The sequence below is a fragment of the Gallus gallus genome, chromosome 23, assembly GCF_016699485.2.
Source record: "Gallus gallus isolate bGalGal1 chromosome 23, bGalGal1.mat.broiler.GRCg7b, whole genome shotgun sequence".
In the NCBI taxonomy this organism is placed as follows: domain Eukaryota; kingdom Metazoa; phylum Chordata; class Aves; order Galliformes; family Phasianidae; genus Gallus; species Gallus gallus.
This window is the reverse complement of record NC_052554.1, coordinates 2,361,189-2,380,476: the sequence shown is the minus strand read 5'-3', so window position 1 is coordinate 2,380,476 and position 19,288 is coordinate 2,361,189. Positions and strand designations below refer to the sequence as shown.

General features: G+C 66.5%; 1 protein-coding gene across 8 annotated transcripts in view; it reads left to right on the top strand.

Annotated features, from left to right (window-relative positions):
• The window catches only part of AHDC1 (AT-hook DNA binding motif containing 1), a 43,460-nt gene extending 34,003 nt beyond the window's left edge, over window positions 1-9,457 (top strand). For 5 of the 8 annotated variants that reach the window (XM_025143038.3, XM_040651979.2, XM_040651981.2 and 2 more), the window contains 4 exons: window positions 2,457-2,619; window positions 4,021-4,061; window positions 4,168-9,212; window positions 9,338-9,457. In XM_025143038.3, coding sequence (XP_024998806.2) covers window positions 4,245-9,170 — 4,926 coding nt within the window. In that variant the 5' untranslated portion in view covers window positions 2,457-2,619; window positions 4,021-4,061; window positions 4,168-4,244 and the 3' untranslated portion in view covers window positions 9,171-9,212; window positions 9,338-9,457. Of the gene's footprint in view, window positions 1-1,360; window positions 2,043-2,456; window positions 2,620-3,804; window positions 3,912-4,020; window positions 4,062-4,167; window positions 9,213-9,337 lie in introns of those variants that run through there. The other 3 variants (XM_040651980.2, XM_046903665.1, XM_040651976.2) reach the window with 2 other exon arrangements.
• The last annotated feature ends 9,831 nt before the right edge of the window (window positions 9,458-19,288 follow it).

The following is a 19,288-nucleotide window of genomic DNA, read 5'->3' as shown; positions in this document are numbered from 1 at the left end:
GGGTGTGGAGGGGGGGGCTGGCCGGGGAACACGGAAACCCTCAGCGAGCGCCTGCCAGGAAGCTGTCACTGGAGGGGATTTTCCATTGGTGTCAGCAGGAGCAGCATGGGCTGGGGGGGGATTTGCAGGGCCGGGGGGGGGGGGGGGGGGTCCGGGTGCGTGTGAGAGAGCAGTGCAAGTGTGAGAGCGTGTGAGGGATGGGGGCAGAAGGGGGGACACATAGGACGGGTACCCCCATGGTGCGTGTGCAAGGGGGGAGAGCCCCCTCTGTGTGTGTGTGTGTGTGTGTGTGTGCAAGAGAGAGGCAGCGCCCCAGGGCTGTGCAGGGTGTGTGTGTGTGTGTGTGTGTGTGTGTGTGCAAGAGTGATGTGCTGTGCAGCCCCGTGTCTCTGAGTGCAGTGTGGGGGGGGGGGGGACGACACGACATCCCCAGAGCCCCCCTCGGGTGTGCGTGCAAAGCCCCCATCACATCGGGCGTGGGGCAGCCGTGACCCCCAGCGCACACAGCGCGTGTCCCTCTGGGGGGAGAAGGGGTGGATTTGGGGCCGGCGCAGCCCACCCCGCCGGGGATGTGGGGCCGCCGCGTCCCCATCTGTGTGGCGGTCCCCTCCCGTCTCCCGGTGGCATCTCCGGCCCCACCCCGACATCTGGGTGGCCTCAGAGCCGGGCAGCAGCCCACGTCCGCGTCCTGCGGGGCCGCAGCGCTGCCAACGGAGCCCTTCTGGGAGGGTCCGGGCGCCGGCAGCCCCCGGCGGGGGGCGGTGGTGGTGGTGGGGATGGGGCGGGGGGGGGGGGGGGAAGGGGGGCGGGAGGGACGCAGCGCCCCCCGGTGCCACCCCTCCCACCCCGCGGCAGTGCCACCCTGCGCGCAGGCTGAGCCGAGCCCGAAACCGTTAAACTAATTAAAGCTTTGCAGCAGCGGGATTAAGGCCGGGCAGGGGAGGTGGCAGCCCAGGTAGTCGATTAGTTCACCAGGCGCGGATATTGGATTTCTGCGCGGCGAGTCAGCAGTCTTCGGGGGCTGTTATCTTTGCGAGGCTCCAGGGGTCAGGAGGTGGATGCAGGGGTGGCTGTGAGTCCCGTCCCCCCCCCGCTCTCCATCCCCCCCCCCCCCCCTTCCCTTCACCCGCCGCAGCGCCGCTCCCATCCATCTCTCTCCCTCCATCCCTCCTCTCTTGTGTGGTCTCGGATGGTGTTTTGTAACCAGCAAAAGGAAAAAAAAAAAAAAAAGGGGAAAAAAAAAAAGAGAGAGAAGGAAAGCGGCCCTACCCCTGGCTAGCAACCCAGGAATGGCGAAGTCCAGAGCGCCTAATGCGAAACATGTGGCCGCTGCCTGGGGCTGAGCAGAGGAGGTGAAAGTGAGCGCGGCGGCGCGGCGAGCATCCCGGCCCGGTGCTGCTGGGGGCTGCCGGGAGCTGCCCGGCCCCACGGCTCGGGGTGGGGGGCTGCAGGTGGGTCCGTGGGGCGGGCGGAGCGCCGGCACAGTGCGGGGCGCAGCGCTTCGTCGCCGGCCACGTGGGCCGGGGCAGGAGGGCGGCGGGGGCTGATGGCACCCGTGGGTCCGCGCGTCCTCGCGTGCCGGGGCGCGCCGGCGTGGGGAGGGCCGCGCGCCCCCGTACGTCGGGGCGCCCCGTGGAGCCCTCGTCGGCACCCCGGGGCGCAGAGGGGGTGGTGGGGGGGACGCGGGGTGGGGCCACGCGGGACGGGGTCGCGGGACGCGGCGGTGCCCCGTTCTCCCCACGGAGCCGCGCGCAGCGTGTGCGGCGGGGACCGGCTCCCAGCGGCTGTTCTGGAAAGCCTCCTGTTTGCTTCCTTCCTGCCTGACTCCCCTCCAACAGCTCTCAGCTCCGGGCACATTAGCAGATTCATCAGAGACTCGACCGGTCTTTCTAGCACATATTTTCCTGCTCCACATTGCCCTCGGTGTAACTCTACACCCGGCAGCAACAGGGGCGCGTTTCTGCGGGGCTGCGCCCGGTGCCAGCGCCGCTGCGCCCGCAGGAGAGCGGGGAGACGGGAGGGGGCTGAGGACGGCCTGACAGGTTTGAATTCTCCTTCCCTGCCTTGTTGATAAGTTGTCACGCTAATCCAGACACCGGGAACAGCCTGGATCACGGCGAGCGGGTGTGTGTGTGTGTGTGTGTGTGTGTGCGCTGGGGGGGAGGGAGGGAACAGGCAGAGCTTCACGCAGCGCTGTGGCACATGGCACCGTGCCGGGGGGCTGCAGCTGCACCCCTCGTGCCAACGGGGTCCCCGACCAGCGGCGGCACGGGAGCTGCAGGAACAGCGCGGATCTGTGCAAATCCACGCGCACACACACACACGCACACACACACACGCACACACGCGGGGAGGCGTCCCGCCCCGCACGGACTGACCCACAGCTCCCTGTGCGGGGGTCCCCCGGGCGCTGCGGGATGGGCTGACGCGTGGGGGTCTCTGTGCTTGCTCGGCAGATGGGAGCTCGGTCGCCTGCCAGCCCGGCGCACTGGAGAACGGTGCCAGCCCGCCTGCAGAGTGGTTCCCGTGCGCCCAGGGCCCCCGCCAGCCCAGCAGCGACGGCGACGGCCCCGAGCGCGGCTTCCGAGTGAACCTGCACTGCAAACACCCGCGGCCCAGGTAGCCCGGGGGGGTCCTCGCCCCGGGGTGGGGAGCAGAGGGTGCGCTGGGGTGGGGGGGCAAAGAACCGCACCGCTTTGCTTCGCTTGGGTGGGAGGGGGACGGCGAAGCATCGCTTGGTGGATCCCGCAGTGGGGGGTGTGGGGCGGTGGGAGGGGGGTGTGGGGTGCTGGGTGCCCCTCCCTGCCCACCGTTGGGTGCCGGAGCCGTGTGCCCCCGTGTGGAGCTCAGAGGTGTCCCCGCGGTGCCACCCACTCGTAGCAAAGGGAAGCTGAGGTGGGGGGCGGCGGGGGGACGCTGTGGCTGCTGTCACCTCATGTGCCGCCCCACTGCAGCTGGCGTAGGGTAGCAGCTGTGCGTGGGGTGGCCCCGGGGGGGCGGGGAAGGAAGCGGGGAGGGGTACGGGGTGGGGGGCCGGGGGGGGCAGCACGCAGCGGCGCTGGGCCGGGTTTGCCAAAGAGCTGAGCTCACTCTTTCCAGCCACGGCTTTCCGTGAGCTGTGTTTGCAGGTGGGGGGGACGGGGTGACAGCCCCCGCTTTGGGGCGTCCGGGTGCCTCTCCCCCTCGGGCCGCCCTTTCTGCATGCGGCTGCACCACCACGCGTCCCTGCGTCCCCTCCGCTGCTGTGCCACGAGGGGAAGGCCCCCAACCCCCCCCACGGCACCCCCTGGGCACCCCGTCCCTCATTCCGGGGATGCACCAACAGCTTCCCGCATCCCATCTGCCCTCGAACAAAGAACTTTCGTCCTGCCCACCCCGACCCCCCCCCCCCGGCCCCGTGCCGTGCCGTGCCGAGCCGTGCCGCGCTACGCAATGCCGTGCCGCGCTACGCAGTGCCGTGCCGTGCCGCGCTATGCGATGCCGTGCCGTGCCGCGCTACGCAATGCCGTGCCGTGCTGCGCAGTGCCGGGCCGTGCCGGGCCACGCTGAGCCGTTCCGGGCCGCGCCGTGCCGTGCCGGGCAGCTCTGCGGGCGGGCAGCGCGGCTCGCCGGGGACACCTAGCGGCAATGCGGCCGCAGGGCCCCCGCCCGCCCCGTTCCCGTAGCCCGGCACCCCGGGGCGCGCCGCAAAGCCCGGGCTGCGCGTGTGGGGTGGGGCTGGGGAGGTTAAACCGAGCATCCTCGGCCCCGCGATCCGTTCCGGCTCCGCGCAGGGGCCGGTCAACCTATCCGCTCTGTCCCCAGATCGCAGGCGGTCTCCCCCAGCCCCTGCCCCGCGCGCAGCCCCGACGCCAGGGCGATGGGCACCGGCTGTGCCGGCTCGGGAGCACCCCGGGGAGGAGCAGCCCCTGGTACGGCCCTCGCAGGGACCGGCGCCGGCACGGGGGGGGGGGGGGGGGGGGGGGGGGCGCCGGGGTCCCCCTCACCGGGGGCTAACCCTCTGCACCCCTTCCTTTGCAGAGAGCTCAAGTGCAATAGCAGAAGCAGCAGCAAAGCCGAGGGTAAGCCGCGGCCGTGGCGGGCGGGGAGGCGGCCGCACCCCGAGAGGGGGCGCGGGTGGCGCCGCGGGATCCTCACCGCCCCTCTCTGCCCCCCCTCCCCCCCCAGGTCCCCGCCTCACCTTCCCCGACCCCCATGTCAGCACCTGCTCAGCCCAGCGGCACGCGGGGGAGGAGGAGGTCAGGATGCGCGTGAAGCCCCCGGGCCCAGTGGTAACGACCAGCGTTGTGCGAGGCTCGCCCGACTACGTCCGAGAGCCCAAATTCTACCCTCCGGGGCACCCGGCGCAGCAGCCCCCCGCTTGCCCGGCGGAGAAAGCCTTATCCTGCAGCGTGCTCAGCTTCCCTGAGGGCTCGTGCCCGGCGCTGGGCCGGGAGCACCAGGCGGGTTCGCTGCTGCACGGCGACCCGGCCGACCGGTGCCAGGGCGTGCACGGCGGCACCAAAGAGGCCGAGGAGCTGCTGGGCTGCGCCGGCGAACCCCGGATCCTGGGGGGCAGCGCGGAGGAAGCAGCCGCCCGCGATCGGGCGCCCGACACCTTCCCCAACGCGACGCTGGCCTCGGGCCGCTGCAACGTCGACAGCATCGTCGCGCTGCTCCGGAGCAAGTGCGGCAACGGGCACATCAACCTTCACCCCGTGGTGCAGCTCATCGACATCATGAAGGACCTCAACCGCCTCTCCGAGGACCTCAAGAGCAGCGGGGTGCACCTGGACTGCGGCAGCCTGCGCGGCACCGGCGGCGGCGGCGGCGGCCACGAGGACGGCCGCCTGCTGCCCGCCGACCGCGACCTGCAGTACAGCTTCTTCTCCTCGCCCTCCCTGGCCAACAGCATCCGCAGCCCCGAGGAGCGCGGGGTGCTCTGCAAAGCCGAGCCGCCGCGGCACCCCCGGCCCCCAACCCGCGACGGGGAGGGTGAGGGCGGCGGGGGGAGCGCCCCGCAGCCCCCGGCCTCCGGCAAAGCGCCCGCCGACGAGGCGGGGTGCTCGCAGCCCGACGCCGGTGACTACTCCGAGCTGGCCGAGGCGGACATCCTCAACGAGCTGGCCTCGCTGGCGTGCCCGGGGACGCAGCTGCTGGAGTCGCAGCCCATGGAGCCGCAGCCCCAGTTGCTCCCGGCCCAAGAGCTGGACTCCCAGTCCCGGCTGCTGGATTCGCAGTCCCTGGAGTCGCAGCCCCAGCTGCTCGACGCACAGAGCTTGGAGCCGCTGCCGGAGTCGCTGGAACTGCAGAACCTGGAGCCGCTGGGGCTGCAGTCGCTGGAGCCGCTCTCCGAATCCTTGGAGCTGCAGTCTCTGGAGCCGCTCTCCGAATCGCTGGAGCTGCAGTCGCTGGAGCCGCTGGCCGAGCCGCTGGGGCTGCAGACGCTGGAGCCGCTGCCCGGAGCGCTGGAGCCGCAGCTCCTGGAGGCGCGCGCCCCGCTGCTGCCCTCCGAGCCGTCCCTGCTGCAGCCGCAGCCGCTGGGCCCCGTGCCGGAGCTGCTGGAGGCGCAGCCGGGCGCCGGGGACCCCCTCCGGCCCCACAGCCTGCAGCCCCGCCTGGGGGGCTGCCCGCTGAGCGGCGTGGTGAAACGCGGCCCCTGCGGGGGTCGGGGGGCCGGGAGGTGCGGAGAGGACCATCGCAAGTACGCGCTGCGCCGGACCGACAAACCAAAGATGCTGTGCCGCCGGAGGAGGGCAGGGCGAGGGCGCAGGGCTGACATCGTCCCCGAGAGCCGCGTCCTGCCCCTCGCCCTGCCCGCCGAGCTGCCCCCCGGGCCCGAGGAGCCCGGCACCCCGCTGCTGGCCCCCCCGCCGCCTCCCGAAGCCCTGGAGCCCGACGAGGTGCCCAAGACCCCCGCGGCGGCGGGGAAGAAGAGCAAGTGCCGGGGGGTGCGGAAGATGGTGGTGAAGATGGCCAAGATCCCGGTGTCGCTGGGGAGGAGGAACAAAACCACCTACAAGGTGTCGTCGCTCAGCAGCAACCTGAACCTGGAGGGCAAGGAGCTGGCGGCCAGCAGCTCCATGGAGCCCACGCCGCTGCTCAAGATGAAGAACAACGGGCGCAACGTGGTGGTGGTCTTCCCCCCCGGCGAGATGCCCATCATCCTGAAGCGCAAGCGGGGCCGGCCTCCCAAGAACCTGCTGCTGGGCCAGGCCAAGCCCAAGGAGCCGGCCCCGGAGGTGAAGAAGAGGAGGAGGAGGAAGCAGAAGCTGGCCTCGCCCCAGCCCTCCTACATCGCCGACACCAACGACAGCAAGGCCGACTACTCGGACGTGTTGGCCAAGCTGGCGTTCCTCAACCGGCAGAGCCAGTGCTCGGGGCGCTGCTCCCCGCCGCGCTGCTGGACGCCCAGCGAGCCCGAGTCCATCCACCAGGCGCCCGACACGCAGAGCATCTCCCACTTCCTGCACCGCGTGCAGGGCTTCCGGCGGCGCGGCGGCAAGGCGGGCGGCTTCGGCGGGCGCGGAGGGGCCCACGCGGCCCGCGCCTCCCGCTGCTCCTTCAGCGACTTCTTCGAGGGCATCGGCAAGAAGAAGAAGGCGCCCGCCGCCCTGCACGCCGACCCCGTGCACCCGCGCAAGAGGGGCCGGCCGGAGCCCGACCCCGTGGGCAAACCCAAGCGCAAGCGGCGGACCCGCAAGAACGGGGTGCTGTTCCCCGAGCAGAACCCCGGGCAGAGCTTCAGCGACAGTGCCTCCGAGTGGGCCGGGGAGAAGGGCAGCCCCTGGGCCCCGCACCACGGCCACGCCGCCGGCCAGCCCGGCCGCAACTGCGGCTACCAGGGGGCCGAGGCCCGGCCGTTCCACGCCGCCGCGCTGGAGTCGGGCTCCTCGGGCCGCGCCGGCTTCTACGCGGGCGGCGCGGGCTCCTCGCAGGCCGAGGCGGGCCAGGAGCGGCACAGCCTCTTCACGGGGTACTTCCGCTCCTTGCTGGACTCGGACGACTCCTCCGACCTGCTGGACTTCGCCCTCTCGGCCTCGCGCTCCGAGTCCCGCAAGTCGGCGGCCTACGCGGCCCCTCCCGGCGCCATGGCGGCCCAGCGGGGCGGGCTGGCGGCCTACCCGGCGCGGGGCGGCAAAGTGCCGGCAGCCGCGGGCCCCGGCGCCGAGGCCTTCCACGCCGCCATGCAGGCCCGGCAGGCCTTCCCTCCCGGCCGCCCCGCCGCCGCTTACGGCGTCAGCCAGGCGGGCTCCTCGGAGTGCCGCGGCGCCGAGGCCTTCCCCAAGCTGGTGCCGCCCTCCGCCGTCTCCCGCTCGCCCACCGCGCACCCGGCGGGCACGGCCGGCTACCCGCAGTACGGCGGGTACGGCGCGGGGCAGAGCGTGGCCCCCGCCAGCGTCTTCCCCCCGGGGAAGCAGTACCCGCCGGCGCAGGACTGCCCCACCAGCAAGGACTGCAGCTTCGCCTACGGCAGCGGCAGCAGCCTGCCCTCGTCCCCCAGCAGCGCGCACAGCGCCGGCTACGCGCAGCAGACCGCCGGGCCCAGCCTGCCGCTGGGCAAAGCCTCCTTCTTCAACAGCGCCGAGGGCGGACAGTTCTCCAGCGCCGCGCACACCCCGCTGCGCTGCGACAGCCGCGCCAGCACCGTCTCTCCCGGCGGCTACATGGTGCCCAAAGGCTCGGCCTCCTTCCAGCCCTCCCCCGAGAACTGCCGGCCGTTCCCCAGCGCGTCGCAGTGGGCGTTCCGGCAGGGCTACGGCGGGTTGGAGTGGAGCTCGGAGGCGTTCAGCCAGCTCTACAACCCGGGCTTCGAGTGCCACCTCAACGAGCCCAACGTCATCCTGGACATCTCCAACTACACCCCGCAGAAGGCCAAGCAGCAGACGGTGTCCGAGACCTTCTCCGAGTCGTCCTCCGACAGCACGCAGTTCAACCAGCCGGCCGGCTACCGGCGCGCCAACAGCGAGGCCTCGTCCAGCGAGGGCCAGTCCAGCCTGTCCAGCCTGGAGAAGCTGATGATGGACTGGAACGAGGCGTCCTCGGCGCCCGGCTACAACTGGAACCAGAGCGTCCTCTTCCAGAGCAACTCCAAGCCGGGCCGGGGCCGGCGGAAGAAGGTGGACATGTTCGACGCGTCGCACCTCAGCTTCTCCTCCTCGTCCTCCTCCTCCTCCGTGTACCCCTCCAAGCGCAGCACGGGGCCCCGGCAGCCGCGGGGCTCGCGGGGGGCGTGCGCCTCCAAGAAGGAGCGGGGCACGGGCAAGGCCAAGTTCCCCAGCAAGGCGCAGGCGGTGAACCCGCTCTTCCACGACAGCACGGACCTGGGCTTGGACTACTACAGCGGGGACAGCAGCATGTCCCCGCTGCCCTCCCAGTCGCGGGGCTTCGGGGTGGGCGAGCGGGACCCCTGCGACTACGCCGGGCCCTACTCCATGAACCCCTCGACGCCGTCGGACGGGACGTTCGTGCAGGGCTTTCAGAGCGACTCGCCCGGCTTGGGGCAGCCGGAGCTGGAGGGCAAGCACTTCCCCGCGCTGCCCCACCAGCTGGCAGCCCCCGGGCAGCAGGCTGTCTTCGAGGCCGGCCTCCAGAAAGCCTTCTCGCCCAACTGCTCGCCCACCTTGGCCTTCAAGGAGGAGCTGCGGGCGGGCGAGCTGCGCAAACTGCCCGCCTGCGACTCGCTCAAGCACAGCATGCAGGGGGGGGCCCTCCCGCACGGCCCCCACGTGGCGTGCCGCGACCTCGCCATGCCGCAGCCGCACTACGAGTCCCCCAGCTGCAAAAACCCCCCGTATTGGTACTCGCCCACCGCCAGCACCCGCAGCCCCTCCTCGTACGACGGCAAGGCGGGCGCCGGCATGCTGGTGGACTTCATGGGCAGGACGGACCCCTCGTGTCTCAACCCCCATTTGAGCAGCCCCGGCGGCCCCCACCCCTCCAAGGGCGAGAAGGAGCCCTTGGAGATGTCCCGCGCCCACCACCGCGGCCCCTACGCCTGCCCCCTGATCAATGACTTGAACATCTCCCCCGTCCCGAGGGACTCCATGCTGCAGCTGCAGGACAACTACAGGTACCCCACGTTTGCACCCCAGGGGCACCCCGTCATGGCCCCCGCCCAGAAGAGCGGGTTCTTGGGGCCGATGGTGGAGCAGCACCCCGAGGACACGTTTACGGTCACCTCATTGTAGTGCCACTGACGTGCCAAGCGGACAGCGAGGTTTTGTTACAGGGTAGGTGCGCTGTGATGCCTGGGGGGGGCGGGGGGGGCACGGGGGGGGCACGGGGCCCTTCTCACCCCCCTCCTCCTCCTCCTCCTCCTCTTCCCCCCCCCCCCCCCGTTGTGTTTCTCTTGCAGAGGTAATTTAGCCAGCACTTTTTTTCTGGAACACTTTTCAAGTTCTGTATTTAACTGGGATTGGAACCGTTTGTTTGTTTTTTTCTATGAAAAAAAAAAAAAAAAAAACCACCCCCCCCCCCAAAAAAAAAAAAAAAGGTTTAAAAAAAAAAAAAAGGAAAAAAAAAGAAAGGAAAAAAAAAGGCAAAAAAAAATATTATAAAATACGCGAAACAAACAAAAAAAAAGATGGAAGAAGAGAAAAGGAAGAGAGACAAACTCTGCTTCCCCCCTTCGTACCACGACCGCTCCGTCTCACCCCAACCCGGCGCTGCTTTCCGGACTGCCCCACAGAAGGACAATCGGACGGATGGACGTGGGGGGCAGCGGCCCGGACCCCCCTCCCCGGTGCCGTGGGGCCCCTCGGCCGCCCTTTTTGGGGGGGGGGGATCTGGTTTGTTTTCTTCTTTTCCCTCCCGTTTGCTCGCTTGCTGGGGGTGTTTTGTCGTGCCGGACGGTGCTGAGCGCGGAGAGCTGAGCGCCAGGAGACTTGGGCAGCTTCGCCGTGGGTCCCCGAGACGCAGCTGTCGCCCAGTAAGTGCCGTATGGGGAGGGGATCGGGGTCCCTGTGTACGTGGGTGCCGCATCTGGGGGGTCTGTGGGTGCTGGAGGGAGGCGAGCAGGACCCCAGAGCCCTGGGTGGGTGGGCACCAGAGCCGCGGGTATGTGGGTGCCAAGATGAGGTGACCGGGAGCCCGGATCCCCAGGTAGGTGGGCATCAGACCCCCTGGTATGTGGGTGTTGGATGGAGGTGAGCAGGACCCCAGACGCCCCTGTATGTGGGTATTGGATAGGGGATGTGCAGGACCCCAGACCCCCGGGTATGTGGGTGTTGGATGTGGGATGTGGAGGACCCCAGACCCATGGGTATGCGCATGATGATGGGGGAGGTGCAGGACCCCAGACCCCCAGGTGTGTGGGTGTTGGATGGGGGATGTGTAGGACCTCAGACCCCTAGGTATGTGGGTGCTGGATAGGGATTAAGAGGACCCCAGACCCCCAGGTATGTGGGTGCTGGGATGAGATGAGCAGGATGCCAAACCCCCCAGGTCAAAGGGCACCAAACCCCCGGGGATGTGCATGATAATGGGGGAGGTGCAGGACCCCAGAGCCCCGGGTATGGGAGCGTGACAGATTCCTGGCTACGTGAGCGTTAGGTGGGGGTGAGCAGCCCCCAGGGCACATTGGGTGAGGGGAGAGAACGGGACCCCAGACCCCCGGGCACGTGGGTGCCAGACCCCTGGGTGTGTGGGCTCCAGACTGGGGTAAGGGGGACCCCAGACCCCTGGGTACCTGGGTGCCAGACCCCCGGGTGTGTGGGTGTTGGATGGAGGGGACCAGGAGCCCAGACCCCCGGGTGTGTGGGTGCTGAACGGGCACGAATAGAACCCCAGACACCCCAGATGGGTGCCAGACCCTTGGGTAGGTGGGTGCCAAAGCGGTCGCGGGTGAACCCCACACCCCGGGCAAGCGGGTGCTGGGTGGGGGCGTTCAGGACCCCCATGATGTGGGTGCCACCCATTGGGGACCCCCACCCACCCCTTCCTCTCCCCACAGCCCCCCCAGCAGCGCACCCCGCGCCCTCCGCCGGCCCCAGGAGCAGAGAGGAGAGGAGAGAGGAGGGGGGGCTCCGCTTCTCCCCACCGCTTCCCCCCCCCCCCCCCCCTCACACCCCCCGCCCCCCCCCCCACGGCCAGAAGCAGAGGGGACTCTTCGGATTGCAAAACGATGGTTCTTTATTTTGGTTTTGTTTTTGGGTTTTTTTTTGGGGGATTTTTATTTCTAATTTTTATTCCGTTTCGTTTTCTGCACACACACACACACACACACACACACACACAGAGAAACCAGCAATTGTAAATACTTTTGAGGTAAAAAAAAAAAAAGAAAAAATTAAGGAAAAAAAAAAGGAAGAAAAAAAAGCAAAAAGGCAAAAAAAAATCCTCCCCCCCCCAAAAAAAAAAAAAAAAAAAGAAAGAAAAAAAGGGGGGAAATGTGGAGAAGGCATCGGATGGCGGCGGAAGGCTGAAGGGAAAAGGGGGCGATGCGGAGAGAGGAGCGGAACCCCATCGGTGTGCACTGAGAAACCTTCGGGAGGGATCGGCCGAGGAGAGGAGAGGGCGAAAAACACACAGGGAAAAAAAACAGAAAAAAAAGAAAAAAAAAAAAAAAAAGAAAAAAAAAAAGGAAAAACCGACCCCCAAAAAAAAAAAAAAAAAAAAGGGACAATAACCTATTTATTGTATATAATGTTTTATTATAAATCGTGTCTTGTATATTGCAGCCCCGCGCATCCGCTGTGCTTCTGTGGCGTGCGGCTCCTCTGTGCCTTCCTATGCGGGTTGGGGGGCTCAGCCCCATTGCGGCCTATGGGAGGAGGGGGGGGGCGGTGAGTGGGGTCCTGGGGGGGCACCTGGAGCCCCCAGGGAGCACAGTGCCAACCCAGCGGCCGTGGGCGCCCCCCTCAGCCCCCCCAGTTTGTAGGGATGGGGCTCAGCCCCGCTGCACCCTTTTGGGGGGGCTGAGGGGGGCTCACGGCTGCTGCAGAGCAGTGCTGTGCGGTGCTGGGGGGGTTTGGGGGGGGAGGAAGAGGTTGCTATGGAGAACAGCACACAGCGCATACTGATGGCTGAGGGGCGCGGGGGGAGCGCTGCCAGCACTGTGGGGGGGGGTCTGTATGGTGCCATGTGACCCCCTCCCCAAAAAACCCCTATGGGGTTGGAAGGGCACCCCATAGCTCGGCTCACGTCCCCTTGTAGGGTCGGCTCATGTCCCTTTGTAGGGTCGGGGTGCTGGAAATGAGGAGGGGGTGAGATGCAGCCCCCCCAACAGGTGCGTGAGGTTGGGGTTTGGAGGAGGCGCTGCTGTGGGGCAGGGAGCAAAGGTGGGGGGGGGGGGGGGGGGAGCTGCTCTGCAGTGTCTGCAGCACCCAGAGTGCCCCCCAGGGTCCTTGGGGTAAAGTGGGGGGGGGGGTGGGAGAGCACTGCTGGCATCTGGGGGGGCTGCAGTGTCACCACCTGCGTCCCATAGCCCTCCATCCCCCCCCCAAGGACCATCCCCACCCCATAGCCCTCCATCCCCCCCCCATGGACCGTCCCCACCCCATAGCCCTCCATCCCCCCCCCATGGACCGTCCCCACCCCATAGACCTCCATCCCCCACCCCATGGACTATCCCCACCCCATAGCCCTCCATCCCCCCCCCATGGACCGTCCCCACCCCATAGACCTCCATCCCCCACCCCATGGACTATCCCCACCCCATAGCCCTCCATCCCCCCCCCATGGACCATCCCCACCCCATAGCCCTCCATCCCACCCCCAGGGACCATCCCCACCCCATAGCCCTCCATCCCCCCCCCCATGGACCGTCCCCACCCCACAGACCTCCATCCCCCCCCACGGACCACCTGCACCCCACTGACACCCCCCAGAGATGTTCTCCATCCCACAGACACGCAGGTTGACCTGGAGGGACCCATTGGGTGGACGCTCCCCATTCCCACCCCGGTGCCACCCAAACTCCGCGCTCCGCTCTGTGCTGGGGGGCACCGTCCCTCCTCATCTCCCCGCTGCCATTTTGGGGTCACGGCACCACCCGGGCCTTTCAGACCCCCCCCCCTTCAAATTAATGGCGGTGCCGTGAAGAAAATCGAAGCCATTACTCTTCGCTCGCGTCCTCCATACCCACGCGGCTCACCCACTTGCCGTGCTAATACAGCTAACGAGGCAGGGGGGCCATTCCCCACATCAGCCTGGCACAGCCGGCATCGCCCCTCCGAAGCCCCCCCAGCTCTCGGCGATGCCACCCTCACCCCCCACCCCACTGCGACCCCACACAGGGAAGGGGCAGCGGCCGCCCTGGGCGTCCCCTCATGGCGGTCCCACTGCAGGGAGGGCCTCAGCTGCAGTGCTGCCTTTCCCAGAGGAAGGGCCAGGCCCTGGGAAGCTATTTCCCCCCCTATATCCCCCCCCCGCCCCGTGCTCCTTCCGCTCCTCCAGCAGTGGCTCTGTCCGGGATGGTCAGTGCGGTTCTGGAGGACCCCCACCCCATTCTGGGCTCCCGCTGAGCCCCGACGCACTCACTGCACCCACCGAGCTGCAGCTGCGCCCATTGGCCCCGTCCACGTGCTGGACTCAGCCCAGCCGGGCAGAAAGCTCTGGAGCCCATTAACATTCCCCCGAGCCATCTCGTCCCCTCTCTGCCCTGCCTCTGTTTTAATCAAGCCCAGCCTGGCGCCGTGCAAATAAGCGGGGCGGTCGGCACCCTGCGAACCCACAGCGCTGCTGGCGCCGGGCACTGCTGCCCTGCTGGGTGCCCACCTCCCTCAGTGAGTGCCCACCTCCCTGCCGGGTGCCCGTGCCCCCCATATGTCCCCACATTCCTGGTGCTCACACACCCCAACGCATGCCAATGTGCCCCCGGACATCGCCAGCTCTGCAGTGCATCCCCATGTCCCCCATGTGTCCCCACGTCCCCACTGTGTCCCCATGTTCCCAGGACACTCCAATGTCCCCATTGTCCCCATGTCCCCATTGTGTCCCCACATCCCCAGTGCCCCTCCACGTCCCCAGTATATCCCCACGACCCCAATGTGTCCCCATGTCCCCCGTACTTCCCCCATATCCCCAGTGCATCCCCAAGTCCCCCACGTGTCCCCAGTGCGTTCCCATGCTTCCAGAGCACCCCCATGTCCCCATGTGTCACCACATCCCCAATACACCCCCACGTCCCCATTACATCCCCATGTTCCCATCATGTCCCCATGCCCCCGCTGCACCCCCATGTCTCCAGTGCACCCCCTTGTCCCCAATGTGTCACCATGTCTCCAAGGCCCCCCCATGTCCCCAGTGCCCCCCCATGTCCCCAGCACACCTCCTTGTCCCCACTGCATCCCCATGCCCCCACTGCAGCCCCCTGTCCCCATTACGCCCCCCAGTCCCCCATGTGCCCCACGCCACCCATGTTTCCAACATGCCCCCACCCCCCTCTGCATCCCCCCATCCCCTGCACGTCCCCACGCCCCATTGTGCCCCACATCCCTGCACGTGGCAGCACTGTGCCCACCGCCCATCCTTGGGGGCAGTGGGGGGGCTGTGTGGCCGTGGGGGGGGGTTGGGGTGCAGAGCCTCACACAGATCTCCACTCTCCGGTAATTTTCACAGCCGCGCTGGAGCCGGAGGAGCTGAGATCAGCAGAGCGGGGGCCAGGAGAGCAGGGAGGGAAGCGAAGGCTGCAGGGCTGGCAGTAATGTTTGCTGGCTGACGGAGCCGGGGGGGGGGCTGCGTGCCCACCCCAAGCACAGCCTCCAGCAGGGCGGTGGGGTTTGGCAGCTGGAGGTTTGGGTTCCCCCGCACACCCGGGGGATGGGGGACCCCACATCGGTGTGTCCACACCCCGCGCAGTGGGGAGGGAGGCAGTGCTCCTTTTGGGGGTGCAACGGGGGGGTCCTGACCCCATAGGGTGGGGGCACTCGGAGCACATTCCCAACGCTGTGGGGAGCAGTGGGGTGCGCAGCCCCCGGGGGGGCTTCTCTGGAGGGGAAGCAGGAAGCATCGGGAGGTGGGAGGGTGGGAGGGACATCGAGGTGGTGCTGGGGGAGGGCAGCCGGGTCCTACAAGGCAGAGCTGTTGGGTTACGGTGGCCCTGCCCTGTAGGAAGGAGCCAGGAGCGAGGCCACGTGTGCCCACCTGGGGCTGGCAACGGGTCGGGGTCCATGTGGGGTTCGGGGTGGGAGCCCATGGGCACGGTGTGGGGCTGTATGGGGTACGGTGCCAACCCCACCGCTTGTTTTTCCAAGGGCCCGAGTGCTGCGAGTTATCAGCGGTGGCAGAAGCGCGGCGCTTCCTGTCTCGGTGTGCACGGCGGCTCCTCGGGGAGGGATTAAGGGGATTATATTATTATTTGTTATCACTGAGGGGGGGGGAGAAGGGAGGGGAAAAAAAGAAGAAGAAACCTCCATTGCTGGGAACTGTGCCGAATCGGAGCACAGATTAGCTCCAGCCCCGCACCTCGCCCAGCCACGGACTGCAGGCAGTGGGACTGCTATGACCTGACCTGGGATGGGGGTTTGGGGGCTGCCCCGTGGCTCTCGTGTCCCTCCCATTGGGGTAATGTGGGGCCAGAGGTGAGCGATGCCCCACCGCCAACTCAGCCCTGTGTGACTGAGTGAGAGGGAGCAGCACGGGGAGGGTGGGTGCACCCATGGATGTGCTGTGGATACACAATGGATGCGCCATGGATGTGCTGTGGATGTGCCATGGATGCACCATGGATGTGCCCATGGATGTGCCATTAATGTGCCATGGATGTGCCCATGGATACAAAATGGATGTGCCCATGGATGTGTCATGGATGTGCCATGGATGTGCCATGGATGCACCACGGATGTGCCATGGATACAAAATGGATGTGCCATGGATGTGCCATGGATACAAAATGGATGTGCCATGGATGTGCCCATGGATGTGCCATGGATGCACCATGGATGTGCCATGAATGTGCGATGGATGTGCCCATGGATGTGCCCATGGATGTGCCATGGATGTGCCCATGGATGTGCCATGGATGTGCCATGGATACACAGTGTGTGCAGCACAGATGTGCCACGGTTGCGCCCATGGATACAAAATGGATGTGCCATGGATGTGTGATGGTTGCACTCATGGATGTGCCGTGGATCTGCCCATGGGTGCACCACAGATGTCACCACCCTGCAGTCCCCTCACTGTGCCCTGGTCCATCCTCATCCTCCCAGGGATGAAGACTGAGCTCAGTCACTCTGCTCCGGGCCACAAGAGAGCCTGTGGGGCCAGCGAGGGCTCTGCCACCCTGCCCAGGGGAAGAGGATGCCCTGGCTGAGCCGGGGGCGCACAGCCCGCAGAGCACAGCACGTCCCATCCCATCATCCCTGTGCGCTGCTCCCTGCCCTGTGGGGCTGCCGGCATCCTTCTGGGGAGCAGAAAACCCCACCGGCCTGAGGGCGCAGGGCTGGGCACCCCCGGTACCGGCACAGCGCGGGCTGTGAGCCGGGAGCGCTCTGTGTGGAGGTCTCTGGAGATGGGGTTGGCTTTTTCATCCTTTCCACAGCTCTTCCTGCCGGGCAGGAGCTCCCCAAGGCCAGCCTTGCTCATTACATTGCAGCTCACCTACTCCTTCCCACCGCAAACAAGCGCACGTCTCAATTTATTTCTTGTTTCCCTTTCCAACCCCCCAAACCCCCCCCCCCAGTTCTGAGCAACCGGAGGCTGATCCGGGTTCAAAGGTGGGGTGCGGGCGTGGGGCAGCCCCATCTCCATCCTCACCTGGGGTTGGAACCACCGACACCACACAAAGCCCGGCGCTGGAGCTGCCTCTGCACCCTTTTGCTGACGGACCGCTCTGTTTCCTTTAGTCTTTTATTTACACTTTATTGCTCTTGTTTTTGCACCGGCAAGCGCTGCTGGAGTGCACAGAAATCCTTCAGATCTCGGCTGGCAGCAGAGCTCTGCCTAATCATAGTCATTATCTGGAAGCAGGTAATGGGCATCTTTCCCATGTTAATTTGAAAACAGAACCGGAGAGAGCAGGACGACGGTGACAGAGCGGGCTGCGAGCTTTGGGGTGGGGGCACGGGGGGCACCCCATGCACGGCTGCCGCCTCGGCCTTTGTGCTCCGTATACCCACCGGGAAGGGCTGCACACCCCCCAGCCACAGCCCAGCAGCGCCGCTGCAGCCATAGCATCCCCAGCCCTGGAGGACGCCGCTCGCCCTCCTCCTCCTGCCTACCCTCAGAACTTGCCCTCGGCTCGGCCCAGCCCGGCTCGGCCCTTCGTTAGCGAGGCCTCGTCCCTTTCATCCCCGGCTGCGGGAGGGGATGGGATGCGGGGCGGTGGGAGGATGGCTCCCATGGGCGATGCTCCCCCTCGCCGGGGCCGGGAGGGGAAGGCTGGGTGGCGTTGGAGTTTCGTTTGCTGAGATACCATTAACGAGTGAGCAAAGGTTGCGGAGTCTCCATGGAGACAAGACAGCAAGCGAGACGAGCGGGTGTGCAGCCGAGGTTAGAGCTGATTAGTAAATGTCAGCAGCGCAGCCACTGCCCGCTGCTGAGCTGCCCAGCAGCACCCTGTGTGTCCTGGGTGTCCCATGCACCGTGGGCACCCTGTGCATCCCATGTGCTGCATTGCATCCCATGCACCACGGACACACTGTGCATCCCATGTGCTGCACTGCATCCCATGCACCACAGACACACAGTGCATCCCATGTGCTGCATTGTACCGCATGTGCTGCATTGCATCCCATGCACCACAGGCACCCTGTGCATCCCATGTGCTGCATTGCATCCCATGCACCACGGACACACTGTGCATCCCATGTGCTGCATTGTACCCCATGCACCACAGACACACTGTGCATCCCATGTGCTGCATTGCATCCCATGCACCACGGACACACTGTGCATCCCATATGCTGCATTGTACCCCATGTGCTGCATTGCATCCCGTGCACCACGGACACACTGTGCATCCCATGTGCTGCATTGCATCCCGTGCACCACGGACACACTGTGCATCCCATGTGCTGCATTGCATCCCATGCACCACGGACACACTGTGCATCCCATGTGCACCCTCAGTGCTGCATACAACCCATGCACTATGGGCACACTGTGCATTCCATGTGCTGCATGCATCCCATGGGCACCTCATGCATTGCATGTGCTCCGTGCACCCTCAATGCAGCACGCATCCTGTGCAATTCATGCATCCCACGTGCATCAAACACCCTCAGTGCTGCTTGCACCCCATGCACCTTGTGAGCCCTAGGCACCCTGGGCATCTCATGCACCCTAAGCACCCCGTGCACCCCACATTCTCTGTGCACCCCAGCTTCCCACTGCAGCCCAGACTGATGCTGGTAGGGCTGCGACTCATGAGAAGCAGAGAAGCAGGACAAGCCCAGAGCGTGTCATTGTGTGTCTGTTTCCAGAGCATCTCTGCAGCTCTGGTGCTGCCAGCCCTGGCTCCCTTCCTGCAGGGATGCAGCTGGAGCTGCTCTGCCTTCATGCCGTGTTCTCCTCAGCCATTTTGTGTGCAAGGACAGCACAGGGGCAGCCAGCTGGGGATGGGCACCCAATGCCCCCCTCCCACTCCCCACCCCACCCAGCATCCCTGGGTGAGGACGTGGCCATGGCCCCATGCAAGGCTGGGCAGCACAGCACGAGATAAGCTGGGAGCTCATCCCTTCAGCCAAGGATTTCTGCTCATCCCTGTCCGTGGGGCGAGGAAAGATGAGGCTGGATGTGCTGGATGCCATCTGATTATACCGAGGAGCAAAACCCAGGCTGAGGACAGCAGGGCTGGGATGGAGCCGGAGGGGTAGCAAGGCGGGGAAGGGCCCTTTTAGGGTGGGTGGGTGTTTGGACATTGCTGGAGCCCACCCAGGGGAGCGGCAGGAGCAGCCTGGCTGCCCGTCCCTGGCCCCCAGAGCATCATTTCTTTCCAGAAAACGGCACCTGGCAGGCGAGAGCATCCCTCTTGCAGAGAAACAAGTGTCAGGGGGTACGGCGGGGGGGCTGGATCCTGCAATTTAGCAGGTATTATTCGGCAGCTATAAACAGAGCCTCTCACACAGGCGGGGAGAGATAAAGGTTGCAGCGCAGATACAGATTAGGTGGTTCCCTTGAGGCTGTGACACCTTGAGATAGAAGCAGATCTTCTTCAAGGCAACGGCTGGCTGGCAGCCTGGAAAACCTGGAGCCCACGGCCTCCAGCTGCGCCTCGAGGCCCCTCCTCGCTCCCCTCTTTGCCCCCACCCCCCTTCCTTGCACCCACGGATGGGGCTGGAGGGTGGGGGCTGCAGCTGAGCATCCCATCCCGGGGTGCTGTGCACGTGAGAGAGGTGCAAAACGGGTGAGAATCGGCCACTTC